Source organism: Mustela putorius, unplaced genomic scaffold, assembly GCF_011764305.1.
Source record: "Mustela putorius furo isolate JIRA1106 unplaced genomic scaffold, ASM1176430v1.1 tig00000196_pilon_pilon_pilon, whole genome shotgun sequence".
Taxonomy (NCBI): domain Eukaryota; kingdom Metazoa; phylum Chordata; class Mammalia; order Carnivora; family Mustelidae; genus Mustela; species Mustela putorius.
In genome coordinates this window covers 15,189,952-15,206,221 of record NW_025421310.1, presented here as the reverse complement: position 1 = coordinate 15,206,221, position 16,270 = coordinate 15,189,952, and the positions used below count along the sequence as shown (strand labels likewise).

At 51.1% G+C, this 16,270-nt stretch overlaps 1 protein-coding gene across 1 annotated transcript; it reads right to left on the bottom strand.

The window, feature by feature from the left end:
• Window positions 1-3,364: 3,364 nt before the first annotated feature.
• On the bottom strand, window positions 3,365-9,699 carry CD177 (CD177 molecule). The gene is made up of 9 exons (XM_004767714.1): window positions 9,464-9,699; window positions 9,249-9,389; window positions 8,648-8,833; window positions 7,585-7,704; window positions 7,279-7,407; window positions 5,258-5,398; window positions 4,381-4,569; window positions 4,113-4,247; window positions 3,365-3,856 (listed from the first exon to the last, which is right to left on the bottom strand). Exons 1-9 carry the CDS (start codon window positions 9,513-9,515, stop codon window positions 3,621-3,623), a joined length of 1,329 nt encoding a protein of 442 aa, XP_004767771.1. The 5' UTR covers window positions 9,516-9,699; the 3' UTR covers window positions 3,365-3,620.
• Window positions 9,700-16,270: the final 6,571 nt, after the last annotated feature.

The window sequence follows — 16,270 nt, the reverse complement described above, 5'->3', positions numbered from 1 at the left end:
CCCAAGGTGGTATCATTCTTCAGGCCTAAGAACCAGGGAGCCAGTGACATAAATCCCAGTTCAAATCTGAAGTCCAGAGAACGGGAGGGCTGATGTCCAAGGGCAGGAGAAGACAGATGATCCAGCTCAAGCAGAGGGCAAGTCCCTCCTTCCTCCACCTTTTTGTTCTATTTAGGCCCTCAAAGGGTTGGAAGAGGCCTACTGGATTGGTACAGGCCATCTTTGCCCAGTGTACCAATTCAAATGCTATTCTCTTCTGGAAACAGCCTCACAGAAGCACCCAGAAATAACGTTTTACTAGCTATGTGGTCATCTCTGAAGATAAAAATGAACCATTAGAGCCCCCTTATAGGAAGCAGCCAGAGCTGCTTACCTTTCCTTTGGCCATGTGAAGGCACAGTGAGAAGTCTGCTGTCTGCAGTCCACAAGACAGCATCCTGATCTTGGACTACCAGCCTCCAAAACTGTAAGAAATAAACTTCACTTACTGATAAGCCCTGGTATTTTGTTGTAGAAGGCCAAACTGACAAAATCACCTGGCCAGAAACACCAAGGACGTTGTGTCCCGAACTGCACATCACATACTGGGTGCAAACTAGCAAACCATGACACTGGGCAAGCACAACAGCAGCCACCATCCACAGAAAAGAAATGTATGGGGTTAGATTCAAGCAAGGGTAGAAGAGACAGGGGTATGCCTCAGCAGATGGCTGGGATGCCCATGGCACCTGCTCCTGGTGCATCTCTCTCCACCTACACCTATGGGCTTCCCTGTGATCTGTTTACAGAGAAAGGAAACAACAGGCCAGGTGTATGGACTGATCAGTATGATGGGCTGGCACCAGGCAGCAGGCAGATGCTGGTTAGGACTGCACCCATGTGGCCCTGAAAAAGCAATGCAGGGAAATCCTTCAGGTGATGAAACTTCTGGGACGCCTGGGTGGCTCAGTTGGTTGGACAACTGCCTTTGGCTCAGGTCATGGTCCCGGAGTCCCGGGATCGAGTCCCACATCGGGCTCCCAGCTCCATGGGGAGTCTGCTTCGCTCTCTGACCTTCTCCTCGCTCATGCTCTCTCTCACTGTCTCTCTCTCAAATAAATAAATAAAATCTTAAAAAAAAAAAAAAAAGAAACTTCAGAGGACCACCTTGCGGAAAAGAGAGATATCCTTAGGTCCCCTTATGCATATGTACCCCATATGAGCCACCTGATCAAGGACTTGGAAAGAATAAAAGTAGAAAGAAAAAAAAAGAAAAGAATGAAAGTATAAAATGAAGACAGGGAGGGTGTGGCTGGTCCTCAGGGGTTAGGCACAGAACGTGAAGATGTTTGTGGCCCCCACTCATGCCCACCAGAACGCAGGCACTGAGGAATGGCCATGTGAGCAGGTGTGGAAGCTCAAAGTGTTTACAACAAATAGGCTAACTCTCCGCAAGGCCAACCTGGCCGTTGACTGTACTTGGTGCCCAAACCAAAAGAGGCAGAGGCCAATGCTAATCCCATCATGGTGCCATTCTATAGCCCTATAGCAGGTGTGGAAGCTCAAAGTGTTTACAACAAATAGGCTAACTCTCCACAAGGCCAACCTGGCCATTGACTGTACTTGGTGCCCAAACCAACAGAGGCAGAGGCCAGTGCTAATCCCATCATGGTGCCATTCTATAGCGTTCTATAGTCCTGTCATGGACAGGACTGAGCTTTAGTCTCACAGGGTTAGACACATACTATGGGTTCCCATTCACCCTCCTTGTATACCCAATGCTTCTGTCAACACTGCCATTTGGAAACTCAGAAAATGTCTTTTCTAGTGCCATGATATCCCATGAGGTGGTGAGGTCATTAACTCATAGCCATGGAGCTTAGTGATCTTCCCAGGTGCTCCACGACACAGAGACAGTTGGCTTATTGGAGTCATGGAATGGCCCTTGAAGGCTTACGAGGGCACCAGTGAGAGACAGTACCCTGGCATCCATCAGGAATGTACATCTCAGACCAGCAGTGTCACATCCCCCACAGCCAGAATGCAGGAGGTCCATGAGACAAGAGGTGAATAAGGGAGAGCCACTCCCACAACTGCATACTCTCACCGAGAGCCCACTTAAAGAATTCTTGCTTCTTGGGATTGGGGTAGGTGAGGAACCCCTTGCAGCTCCAATCAACTGGAAGCCATGCCTACAGCCCAGACATTTTGTGCTTCTCCACACGTTGAGGAGGAGGGGCATTCTGCTGATGGCCAGATGGAACGTGACCGCCGAAGGGGGGTTGGGTCACTGGGTCAGGGAGGACTATGTTTGGAAGCCAGGTGACATGTGAGGGGTACATCTTCATATTTCCAAGGCCAGTGGCCCTGCTCCATGGAAAACAGCAGACACTCAATAAATATCATCAAATACCCACACCTCCTAGGAGGTGTCTGTCCCATGACAATTTTCTTAAACTAGGTGTTGGCAGGTAGTAAGCCAATATGGAATGGGTGGAGAAAGGAGCACCCTTCCACACGAGGAACTTTGCAGCTTGGTTTTTACATTATTTCCTGTCCCCATCTTCCTCTCACAGTGCATATCAAGAACTAGCTGTCTACTGCCTTGAGCCTCTGACTCACTGTCGTCAGCACACCATGTTGCTGTGATTAAGTAACAGATGGGAATTGTGTGTCCTTTATACTGAGGACTCCAGTTTTCATCTGGACAAGGGGAATGGGTGGATGTGAGGAGGAAGAGGGTAGATTGGGCTGGGCACTGGACTTCCTTCTCCCCCTGTTCCCCCCTGTGGGCGGCAGATCTATGGGGCTGCACCATGATGCCTGCCCTCCAGCTGGGTTCAAGTCAAGTCAAGAGGAACCCCAACAGGAGACCAGAAGAAGGACATTGAGTAAGACTGGGGTGCTCGCTCCCCAGCTCCCTCCTTATGGTATGGGCTGGGTGGCTTTCTCAGCCTGGGATCAGAGCATGTAGCAGGCAGCCCTCTGAAAACCTCCCCACACACCTTTCCCCCTACAGATTCTAGTAATGGTGAGGACTTTTCCTCTCCCTTCTCAGACCTTGGATGATCACAGAGACCCAAGGAGATCAGCCTCAGGAAACTGCAAACCTTCTATGTCAAGTTTCTCAGGTAGGATGAGTCCCCTTTTGTACTGGGGCCCTGCTAGCTAAGAGGAAAACCTCATCAGTGGTACACCACCACATCAGGTCATGGTATCCACATACCTCTGGCCCAAGCATCCTGAAGGCTCTGCTACCTCTAAGCTGGAATGGGGACATGCACCAGAACAATGAGATGGACTCTTTGTCCTGAGAGGTTCCTCCTCTCCCTGCAACAGATCTGAGTGTGTCCTGCCCTCCCCTGCACACAGAGAAACCCCAGCATCCAGGGAAAGGACGATGTCTTTATTATCAGACACATGTGGCCACTCCTGATCTCTCCCAGAGGTCAAGTTCAGCTTTCCCCAGCTGCTTCTGTATGTTGTTATCAGGACATTGAAGTATATGGCTGTGCCTGCAGATGATGATTCTCAGAGAGGGCAAGGAAATAATTTAGTGGCCAAAGCTGTTTGGATTATGAGGTCAGAAGAAAGGCTGGGTAGGGCATCAGCAAGGAGCTAAGAATCATAGGGAAATGGGGTCAGCAGTGAGGTATTTCACACCAGAGGGCTAGGGATAGCCCAAGCCCCACCACCCAAGCCAGTAAGGGCACAGGGGCCGCTCCAGCTTGGAGAACAAGGTTCTTATTCTCAGTCACCGGCTCTTCCTCAGAGTTTTCAGTCACCGAGAAGACCCCGATTTTCCGTTTATGGTTCAGCAAGGAGCTGGAAGCTTGGGTCACACAGCCCTGAATATACAAGTTGGAGTAGACCCCACCTAGAGAGTGAGTCAGAGAGGTTTCAAAGGACAGCATGCCTAAAGCCCCAAGACCCAGGAACCCCCAATCCCCCAACCCCCTCAGACTGGGAGACTGTGTTTAGTCCTCTCCTCCCTCAGACACCTAGAAATCTGAGTCCCCAAGCCACCCCACCCTCAAACCCTTGAGTCAGGGCCTCAAGTATGCTCCCACCTCAGAACCAGTGAATCCAGGCCCCCAACCCTGCACTCTTGGGACCCGGCCATCAGCACTCACCTTCCTGGATCTTAATGTAACCACTGTAACAATGAGTGGTGCCAGTGGGGCACGTAATATGTTCTGGGTTTTCTGGGCAGGATCCAAAGAGACTCACACAGACAGGACACTGCAAGTTTCCTGGGGCAGGAGCAGCTGAAAAGTAGAGGGAAGGCTGGGGTGCACAGCTCTGCTCCTAGCAGGAGCCACCCTCCTCGGTCCCCAAAGTCTCTGTGTCTCCCCATCTCTTGGTGTCCCCGGTCCCACCCAACCCACTGGGCCTCCATACCCAGAAGAGGGAGAGACTTTAACAGGACGTCGGTATTGCTGGCCCTGTTGCACCTGTTGGAGGAGCAGAAATGGGCATAGGAGGCCACCAGCACTCCAGGGGGCCCCGAGTGTACGGTGATGGTCAGGGCATCCTGCGTCTTCGCCTTGCTGCTGCAGCCTTTGCTTCCCACTATGATTGATTTTTGTCCTGTGGGTCGGGGGGCAAGACAGCAAAAGCTGAGCTGGGGGAGTGGGGCTCTGATGATCAGAGGCAGGAGACGGAACCCCCCGATGCTCAGCAGGCAGGTGGAGAGTGAGTGCAGGTGCCTGGTTTCTAGATCACAGGGCACACTGAGGGTAGGGGGAAGGCTGGGGCGGGAGTCAGCTCTGCCATTAATCAGTTCTTCTGCAAATGCAACACTTGATCAGGACAGCCTCCCTGGAGTACCCACTTTCAAATGGGAACCTTCTAATTCTCCCTACCTCCTTTCCCTGGCAGGGCTGCTCTCAGCTTCACATCCACATCTTACTCTGTTTGTTTGCTTGCTTGCTTGTTTGTTTCCCCACTGGTGTGTAAAGCCAGAGGAAGGAAGATGCAAGGCGTCCACAGTGCCTAAAATAGTGCCTGGCACATGGCAGGAGCTCAGTGGGCTTATACTCTGTGCCAGCTCTGTTCTTGGCCCTCCCTCGCACAGACTACAACAACCACCCAGCAAGGTAGGTGCTAGCACTGCTGTCATTTCACCTGTTTCCAGAAGGGCAAACCAAGGAGGGCAAACAGAAGGAGGAAGTCCTGAACTTAGAATCTGAGGCATCAGGGGAAACTGGCAGGAAATTCAGGGGACAGGAACCAGGTGGGGTCACTCGGGACCCTGAATGCAGGGGTACCCACGTACCTACATCAACGAGCAGAAGGGTCTCCTGACACACCTCCCCAGCGTTACAGAACTCATAGTGATCTGTGTTCCACTTGCGGGGTATCTGAGACATGGTTTGATCGCTGTACAGTGTGACCCCCCGTTGACAGCTCAGAAAACCTAAGGAGAAGAAGTTGGTGTGTAAGGGTCTGTGTAAGCCAGGGAGTCAGCCATGTCCATCCCTCTGGTTCCCATGCTTGGGAAGGTGGCTACATTCTTGGGTTACTCTCCAGCTCACCTGGCCACAGAGTCCCTCAATCTCAGATTAGAAGGGACCTTGGAAGTCGGGGTCCCATCCCCATTCTTTACCCCGTTTTTGTCTGAACACTTACAGGAGCCTTGCCCAAGGGTCCTTGAGGAAGGCCCCTCCTTCCTTTGGGTATGACAGGCACAATGGCTCTTCTTTGGCCTAAGTCAAACTCTACTTGCCCTCTCTGGTGCTCATGGCCCTCATCTGGAAGAGGTAGTCAGTCTGCCACTATATATGGATATCTATAGAGATATATATCAATATATGTATCTATATATAGATATATACCTAAAAAATATATAGATCTATAAATCTATATAAATATATTTATATTAATATCATATAAATACATAATATTATTAAAATTATATAAATATATAATAATATTATATAAATATATATTATATATTATATTAATTATATATTATATAACATATAATTATATAACACATAATTATATAATATAATATAATTATATTATATAAATATATTGTTTATATTATATAATTATATTATTAATTAATATATTGATCAATATAATTAATTATATTATATTAATGATATCATATAGTTATATATTTATATAATGTTATATAAATATAAAAATCTATAAAATATATATCAACCCTAAACATATATATATGTGTGTGTATATATATGCATTTATTTATTTGAGAGAGAGGAGGGGGAGGGGCAGAGAGAGAGGAAGAGACAGGAACCCAAGCAGACTCCACAGCTGAGTGTAGAGCCTGACGTGGGACTGGATCCCACAACCCTGAGATCACGACCCAAGCCAAAGCCAACAGCTGGACGTTCAACCCACTGCACCAGCCAGGCGCCCCCACCATTTATTTCTTTGAACTGAGAAACCCTATGTTCCTGACCAAAATACACAAACGCCTAGTGCGCACTGAGCATCTACTATGTGCCAGGCTGTGGTGGCTGCTTTCCATGGACTAGCTCATGTAGGCCTCCCAGGGGACTCCCCTCACCCAGGTTACCTCATTTCCTCACAGCAGCCTCCAGCATAGGTGGCTTAATCATCACCCCAACGTCAAGTTGGGAAACAGAGGCAGAGGGCTTGTGCAGGAGCTTGCCCCACATCCTAGCCCTGGTGACTGGCAGAGTTGAGCTCGGAATACAGGTGTTCCCGCTCCCTGGGGCGGGTGCTGACCATCCTCAGCTACTACAAAATGTGCGACCTTCACCAAAGGCCCCGGGAGGGAGGCCTGCTCATCTACCCTCCTGCACCCCTGCTCTGCAGATGACACAACCGCCCTTTGCATGTCTTGCTCAACGGCCCCTCCTGTCTTGCAGCTGCCCAAGAAAACTATTGCTGGAACTCCGGACAATCGCCTTTGCCTCAGTTTGCACCCATCAGGAAATCCTGTGGCTTCATCTGCAAAACACCGCCAGGACTTTGCAGGCTTCCCACCGTCTCCACTGCTTCCCCCAGGGCAGAGGTGCTGGCACTCAACCTGCTTCCCCTGATTTCCCGCCCCCGCCCCCAGCAGCCAAGGGGGAATCCTTGTAAGAGGGTAAGTCCATTCAGGTCTCTCCTCTGCTTGGAAGCCTCTAGAAGGTTCCCCATCCCTCTCAGCATGAAATTCCTAGTCCTTAATCTCTGCTGCCAAAGGCCCACAGATCTGACCTTAATAAACATTCAGATTCCTCAAGGCTCCTCCTAGCACACCCCCCCCAACCCCAGGTGCTTCTAGTGCGCTGATACTCACTGCTACTAGATACTCACTGTTCATTGATACTCTAGGGCTGCAGTCCTCACTCATTTCGATGGGCCCGATTTTCTGAGTCCCATTGAGCAGGTTGCAGCCTGCTTGGGCTGTGCATCCTTGGACTCTCAGAATGCTGGAGATATTCCCTGTGGACAGGGGGGGCGGTGTGGAAGGGAGGGAGGGAGACGCTGCTGGAACCACCTCACCCCCCCCCGGGGGGGCCACCCTCCTCAGGCCCCAGATCTTGGTCCTCAGACCCCTCCTCCCACCACTTCAGCACCCCACTTCCCATGGCCCACGGGGACCATCCTGTCCTGGCTCACCTCCCCTGAGCTGGATTTCCCCCTGGTAGCAACGTGTGCTCCCGGCCGGGCACATCAGCTCTGTGGCAGACTCACAGTCTTCTGTAGACAAGCAGACTGGACACCGCAGGGAGCCTGGGTCTGCGGAGGTGAGGCAACGGCTCTGGATTTGGATGGGGGCCTGGTCTCCACCACCCCCCGCCCCCTGCTTTGCTGATCCCAAGAGACAACCTCCCCGGTCTCCTACAGATGTGCCCTCCTTGGCCCCTCCCTTGCAGGCACACCAGGGAATCAGGGACAGGTGGCAAGGGAGAGAGCAAGGGGTGGGGCAAGGAATAGGAGAAGCCCTGAGGGACACCTGAGCCTGGAGACAGGATGGGGTGCAGTGGGGGAGAGGTGCCCCAGGAGGAACCAGTGGATTCACCCACAGGTCCCATGAAACAGTCCAAGAACTCTAGACCCTCGTGTTCACAAACTATTCCAAAGAGTAGAGAAGCGCAAATGTTGCCCCAAACCTGATTTGGGGTACCAGACAAGGACAGTACAGTCAATGATACTGTAACAGGGTTGTGTGGACATATGGGAGCTACACTGGTGGTGAGCACAGCACAACACAGAGAGTTGTCCAATCACTTCTGCACACGTGAAACTAACGTCACATTGTGTATCAACTAGACGCAAATAAAAAAAAAATTTTTAAGTTAACAGGCTAATTTCACTTTGGAAGAGGAGCTGCCAAAACCCTAAATAAAACATGAATGAATTGAATTCTAAATAGAAGAAGAAGAAAAAGGAGGAAGAGGAGGAAGAGGAGGAGGAGGAGGAGAAAGGAGCACACCCTGGGTTAGGGCCATGCCTGCGTCTAAGCTAGTAGTTGAACACCAGGAAATCAGTGTGGTTTCCTGCTCCAGCACCGATAGAAGAAGGGGTGGTGAGGGAGAGAGCCCCAGACAGAGTGGACAGGGAGTTGGGAGGGCAGAGGAATCTAAGTGGAAGCTGCCTCTGTGTTCACGTCACTCCTCAGCCCCGCTGCTCCCCTGTGCCTGCCGGCCCCTTCTCTCCCCCAGCTCCTCCCACCCCGCACCTGTGGTGGACGGCAGGGCCCAGAGTGGGAGGCTGGTGGACAGGCTGTTGCAGTTGTCTTTCTCCCGGCACACATGGGTGTAAGAGAGGATAGAGAGGCCAGGGCCTGCATTGTGCTCCCTGATGAGGACATCCTGATCTGTTGCTGGGGTGCAGCCCTTGGAGATCACCACATTCACTTGGGGTCCTGCACCAAAAGAGAATCAGGCTCTGGACTCCTGCATCTGAGGGAGGAGGGGGCTGGGGACCTGGACTCCTGGGTCCAGGTCCTGGGAGGAGGCGGCTGGGTATTTCGACTCCTAGGTCTAAGGGAGGAGAGATGGGGGGAGTGGGGGGCTGGGTTTCTGAATCTGAGGGAGGAGGGGCAGGGATCGGAACTCCAGAGGCCTAGCAGGAGGGTCTGCAAAGTGGTCTGGGGTGAAGGGCTGGAAAGGTGAGTCGGCACTCCCGGGGCTATTCCTGCTGAGGAGGAGACAGCTTCTTGGCTGAGGGGGGCAGGTCTTCCGAGTCCCTACACAGAGTACAGTAGGATTGGGCAGGGAAGGATGCCTCTACTGGGAGAGGGTAGGAGTCAGGCCTGGGGCCCACAGGGCCCTGCTCACCGTTCTTGATGAGGATCAGCGTGTCCTGGCAACCCCAGCCATCCTCACATAACTGCTTGCCAGATGTCCACTTAAGGGGCAGTTCCGATATGCTCCTCACAGACTCATGCGTCCCCCATTGACAGATCAGGGCCTGCACTCCTGAGATGGGAAGAGAAATCCATCTGAGCCCATCCTCCAGGAAAAGGCCCTCCCAGGTCGGGGTCCCCACTCACGGGGCAGCATGAGGGCCGTGCCCAGGACAGCCAGCTGCAAGGCAGGGCTCATGGTCAGGGAGGCTGGAACTCTCGCTCCTGCTCTTGCTTCTGGGTACCCTGCCCTTTTATATCTTGCCAGGAAAGGGTGGGAGGGAGAGCCTTGATGGAGGAGGTCTGGGCCACCCTCTGAGTCTCACTGGATGGGAAATCCGTGTCTCCTCAACTTCCCCGGACCCAGGAGTCCAGGCTCCCTGATGCCCAGCACTTAGAAATATGCCGGTCCCACTGGTCCAGCTCCCCAGCCCCCCTTTCCTTCTGAGCCCCACCTGGGGGGTACCCACCCCCACGCTGTTTCAGGGTAGTTTGGGAAAGCAGTTTCTTCAGGGAAGCCTGGCCATCTTCCGACCACAGGTGGAGATACTGGGGATATGGCCCAACTACCTGTGAAGACATTGTGCAGTGGACAGTGGTTACCCCCTGCTCTGACCTCTGTCCACCACGGGTTCTTGCTTCTTATTTCTCTTTCTTAAATTGCTTGCCTTCTTATTCCCATATTCCCCAGTGTTTTCCCTTCCTCTTCCCCCAACCCACTCCTAGCACAAGACCAGGCCCCAGAGGCTCCACTTCTGGGGAAACCCACCAGGGAGCTGAAGTTCCTTCTGGGAGGAGTGGGGGTGGTCATGGAAAGTGAGCCTCTATCAAAGACAGGCTATTCCTTGACAAAGCAGTTTCTTCCCTGGGGATATGCTAGAAAACCAGCTTCTCAGAAAAAGAGCATCAGCACAACATGCCTTGTGACAGGGGCCTTTTTCGGGGGTATAAAACTCCTGCCCCGTTAGACTTGGAGCTACCCATCATTTAACAATTGGCATGCAACATTCTGAAATATTTAACCATTGGCTTTTGCAAGCCTGTACACACCAGCTCCAGCATGCTGGGGAGGAGAGGACCAGAAAAGAATAAAAGTCTTGCTGGTGACTGTGGAGCTGACTAGTGCATGTAGGAGGAAGAGGAAGGTGGGGGTAGGTAATAGCAGCAGAGGAGAGACGGTGTAACTTACAGTTTCTTTTTGACATCTTTATACATTCTATGTTTGCAAGTGTGAACGTTGCCCCACAGGCAGAGACACGATTCCCACCATGTCTACACTACTCATAGGACACATAATGTGTACTCACTAAGTACTGATTGAACAAATGAATGAAAGATGGGGGAAGATGGGAACAGAGCCATCACTAGTATTTGCATAGGTCGCGCTCCATGGAAACACCACTTCCTCCCCTATGAAGACCCTTGTTGCTGTGGAAATGGTGCCCTCTGGAGATGTACATGGCCTAAAGCAGTGTTTCTGGAAGAAGAGGAGAAGGAAGGGTAGACAAAGACACAGAGGGTCATAGGTGGTCAGTGAAACATCTTGCTTTTAGTCCACAAATATTCACTGAGGCTGAGCTCTGTGCCAGACACCATCCCAGCTGCTGGGGGACTCCAGAGGACCGACAAGAATGAGGCCCAGCTTCTGTTGAGCTTACACCTAAGTGAGAGAGAGAGAGAGAGAGAGACAGACAGACAGACTGATCAAACATGTGAGCATGCACACACACACACACACACACACACACAAAAGGTGCTGGTGCTGGGCAGAGTGAAGACCAGGTGATGTGAAAGTGAGTGGGTGAACTGGATCAGGGCCGATTTCCTGGAGGAGGTGACCTGGGGGCTGAGAACAGAAGGCAAAGAAAGAGCTTGTCATGAAAGGCATGTAGGAAAGGCATTCCAGGCAGAGGAAGAGCAGGTGCAAAGGCCCTGAGGTGGGACCACTCCTGGCTTAGGTGAGGCTCAGAAAGAAAGCAGGTGGCTCAGCTGCAAAGAAGGAAGGGGGAAGCAATGGGTGTTGAGAATGAAGAGGCTGGCAGAGGCCTGGCAATGCAGGCCAGAGTCAGGATATTAAGAAACCTTCCTGGGAGTCTCACATATTTCAAGGGGCAAATGCAAGGCTGGGTGTGGAACTATTTAGCAAAAAGGCTTACAGCTGTAGGTGTGTGAAACTCTGCTACCAGGCCGGATCTTGTTGCTTCCTGATTGTGTAGCCTTGTCACTCATTTCCCCTCTCCCAACTGCCTCACCCTCTTCTGTAAAGTCAGTGGGATGATCATCGGCACCTCTTGGGTTGCTCATGACCCGGAAGCTCATGAACCCAGAGACTGGGTCCATTTGAGAAAGACCTTGCAGTGCAACCGCGGGTATAGACGGTACTCTTCCCCTATACCAGGAAGACTGCGGGCCATTGATCGGGGGGAGTTGGGCACTGGCCAAAGGTAAAAGGCTCAGGCCTTGCAGGAATTCTTTGGATGATGGCTCTCGATGGACGTGAACCGCTGCCATAAAGGAGGTCAGCACTCCTGCATTGTCCTGTAACAGAGTTCAGAGGTACCTGGATCATCTGAGTTTCTATATGACATCACACTGCTCCACTTCATTGAGGGACTTATATTATTTAAACAGACACAGTTGGGGCACCTGGGTGGCTTAGTGGGTTAAAGCCTCTGTCTTGGGCTCAGGTCATAATCTCAGGGTCCTGGGATCGAGCCCCGCATTGGGCTCTCTGCTCAGCTCAGTGGGGAGCCTGCTTCCCTCCTCTCTCTCTCTGCCTGCCTCTCTGCCTAGTTGTGATCTCTGTCTGTCAAATAAATAAATAAAATCTTAAAAAAAAAAAAAAAACAGACACAGTGAACAAGAGGTAGCAAGCACCCAAGATGATGCAGGAGTAAGACACGTGTGTTTCAGAGGGTGGGCAACAAGCCCTCTATCATGCTGGTGTAAATCCTAGGGGCCCATAGGTCTAGGGAATGTCCCCAAACAGTAGTCCTCCTGTATGGGTGGAGGAGACTTTCCAAAGCCCCCAGTGGATGTCTGAAACTGTGGTAGCACCAAGCTCTATATGTACCATGTGCCTTTCCTGTCCATACATATGTATGATAAAGTTCGATTTATACATAAGAGGCAGAAAGAGATGAATCATAATGACTAATAAAAAACATACCAGTTGGGGCACCTGAGAGGCTCAGTGGGTTAAAGCCTCTGCCTTCGGCTCAGGTCATGATCCCAGGACAGCCCCACATCGGGCTCTCTGCTCCGCGGGGAGCCTGCTTCCCCCTCTCTCTCTGCCTCGCCTCTCTGCCTACTTGTGATCTCCGTCAAATAAATAAATAAAATCTTAAACAGACCAGTTATAAGATACTATGATAAAACTTATGTGCATGTGGTGCATCTCTCTCTCAAAATGTCTTATTGTGCTGGACTCACCCTTCTTTGTGTGATGACATGAGATGACAAAACGCCTACCTTTTGGGGTGAAGGGAGGGGAATGACATAGGCCTGGTGACCCATGTTCAGTGACCATATGTCGGAAGAGGGATCATCTGCTTCCAGACCATGGCTTACTGAGGGGCAGGGGGACTGAGACAATCTGCTACACCTTTAGGGAAAAAGGTCCCTTAAGATTTGGGGGGGGGCAGATGTAGCAAATTTTGACATGCTACTCCTACTCATTTCTGCGCAAACCCACAAGACTGCCAGGTTTTTGTTTGTTTGTTTTTTAAGATTTTATTTGAGGGGCAGCCTGGGTGGCTCAGTATTAAGCATCCACCTTCGGCTCAGGTCGTGGTCCCAGGGTCCTGGGATTGAGCCCTACATCAGGCTCCCTGCTTGGTGGGAAGCCTGCTTCTCCCTCTCTCACTCCTCCTGCTTGTTTCCTCTCTTGCTCCCTCTCTGTGTCAAATAAACAAAATCTCAAAAAAATTTTTTTTATTTGACAGAGAGTGATGGGAGGAGGGAGAGGGCACAAGCAGGAGGAGTGGGAGAGGGAGAAGCAGGCTTCCCACCAAGCAGGGAGCCTGATGCAGGACTTCATCCCAGAACTCTGGGATCATGACCTGAGCTAAAGGCAGAGAAGGCAGACACTTAACTGACTGAGCCACCCAGGTGCCCCAAGACTGCCAGTTTTGAGGAGATCCTACATTAGGAAGGGACTCAAATGAAAGGCATGTGACCCAACAGACCCAACATCTTGGAAAGCTTCTGTGACTTAAAGAGATAACAGGAAAATCACAGTGAGAAATTCAGGGTTTGGGAGAAAAGATATGTCTCTTTTTGCAAGTAACTATCTTCCATTTAGAAAGCAACTTCTGAGGCACCTGGGGGGGTTCAGTCAGTTAAGTGTCTGCCTTCAGCTCATGTCGTGATCTCAGGGTCCTGGGATCGTGTCCTGCTTTGGACTCCCTGCTTAGTGGGGAGCCTGCTTCTCCCTCTCACTCTGCCCCTGCCCCTTGCTCATGCTCTCTCTCTCTCTGTCAAATAAATAAATAAAATCTTTTTAAAAAGAAAGCAAGCAAGCAGTTCCTGGCTTCTTACTGTGTCCCTGGCAAGTCTGCATACTGGACTCTGGTCCACCAAGGGCATCCTGACCTGAGCTGCACATCACATGCTGACTGCTGTCTGAGCTGCCCAGCCACGACACTGGGCGGCCACACTGCATCCATCATCCAAGGGAAAAGTGCGTGTGTGTATGGGCTAAGGTTCATGGGTCCAGAGGGCACAGGCGAGTGCCTCAGTAGGTGGCTCAGATGCCCATGGTGCCTCCTGTTGCTGCTTCTTCCTCTTGGTGCACCTGTGGGTTCATGGGGACACCCTGTGATCTGTTTCCAGAGAAGGGACAGGCCAGGTTTATGCACAGATCTGTACAGTGGGCTGGCGCCAGGCAGGGAGTAGCTGCTGTGTGAGCATCGCGTTCCTGTGGCCCTGAATGACTGATGCAGGGAAATCCTTCAGGTGGCTAAACACAGTCACCTGAGGGCATCACCAAGGGCCATGTTGTGGCACTGGGTTGGCTGGAACCATGAACCACAGGTGGAAGTAAGCCTGCTATTTTCAAGAAGGGGTCTGCCTGAGAAGGGCTCCTCAAGAGGATGGGGTGCAGCTGGGACTGGGGTTGATTACAAGCCTTCCAGGTAGACGGGGTGGGTGTGGGCAACCAAGGGAGAGCCATGCTAAGCAGAAGCAACAAGGGGCAAGGCCAAGGAGGCAGGAAACGCCCGGGCACGTCTTGGGGATGGCTGCTGGGGGGTGCTGGCATGGGAAAGTAGGTGGGGGGAGGGCTGAGCTGATTAAGCACCTGCAAAGCCAGATGGAGGCGTTGGCCTGTGTCCCGAGGGCAGGGAGCCATGGAGGAGTGCAGAGCAGGGAGGGACGCTTCTTCTGACTGCCCATCCCTTTTCCATTTGGACAGTCTCATCTTTCCGTGGCTCCTTTCCCTGTTTGCTCTCTGGGATCATCCAAAGGAACCAACTGACTCCCATTTTAAATATATCGTTTGTTATGACAATACAAAACAAAGAGGAACACTAGGAACCCAGGTCAGGTTGCACACTGCACAAATGCTCTACACCTAGGGGATGCCATGCACTTCGCAGATACACAACCTGTAGGAAAAGGCTCGACACTGAAACAGGGAAAGAAAGCTCTCTTGTACAAAAAATCATACCTGAACACAAGGCCAGGAACATTTATGATGTGCTGCTAAATGTTTAACTGCTTCCCTGAGGGGAGAAATAAAAACTCTGATTTGTAGGGTTTGCTGATTTCCACAGTGTAAATATTTCCACCACGCCTGGTTTCAAGCTACCACGATGTCTCGGAAGATGGAGTTGACAAGAAATGCCCCGTGGTAACTGTTATATGGTATTTTTACCACACAGATGCAACAGAAGTACATAAATACTCTCAAGAGCACAGGTGATACAAAAATGCACTAAGATCATGAGGAAGGGATGATTTTTAAGTGTTTGTTACCTTTGTCTTAATGAGATTTGGCTGTAACTTCACATAATTCCATTTTTTAAAAGATTTATTTATTTGTTTGACAGAGAGAGATCACAAGTAGGCAGAGAGGCAGGCAGAGAGAGAGAGGAGGATGCAGGCTCCCTGCTGAGCAGAGAGCCCAATGTGGGGCTCGATCCTAAGACCCTGTGATCACGACCTGAGATGAAGGCAGAGGCTTTAACCCACTGAGCCACCCAGGCACCCCACATAATTCAATTTTTAATAATGGTTGTATTTACTGTTTTTTAAAGATTTTATTTCACAGAGAGAGAGTGAGAGAGGGAACACAAGCAAGGGGACTGGGAGAGGGAGAGCAGGCTTCCCACTGAGCAGGGAGCCTGATGCAGGGCTTGATTCCAGGACCCTGAGATCATGACCTGAGCTGAAGGCAGACACTTAACCGACTGAGCCACCCAGGTATCCCAATAATGGTTGTGTTTAGCCACTGGCTTAAAAACTTCCTGAATATTTAAACATTGTCTCATAAACCAAGTGGAGTTAGTTCCAGCACACCAGGTCCCATACCCCACAGCCACCAGGAAGTATGTAAATACGGGTTTGGCTGTAACCTGTCCTGAGAGCGCTTAAGGATACCCTGGGCTCTCAGTTCTTTTTTAAGTGGGTTCCATGCTGGACTTGAACTCAGTATAGGTGCTGCCGAAGCGAGCACTGGGCTTGAACTCAGGACCACAAGACCGAGACCTGATATGAGATCAAGAGTCAGACACTGAACCGACGGAGCCACCCAGACACCTAGGCTCTCAATACTTAAAGAACTGATTCTTGTCCTCTTTTCCATCTCTGAGCCTGTCAGGGTACCCTCACCCCTGGGTGGGTTGGTAGGGAACCAGGGATGGTCACTGACAGAAGCAGGTGCACCCCAAATTCCAAAGCATGTGGTGTGTGAGCACTGGCTTGAGAAGTCACCCAACGTGACCAAGGGGCAGC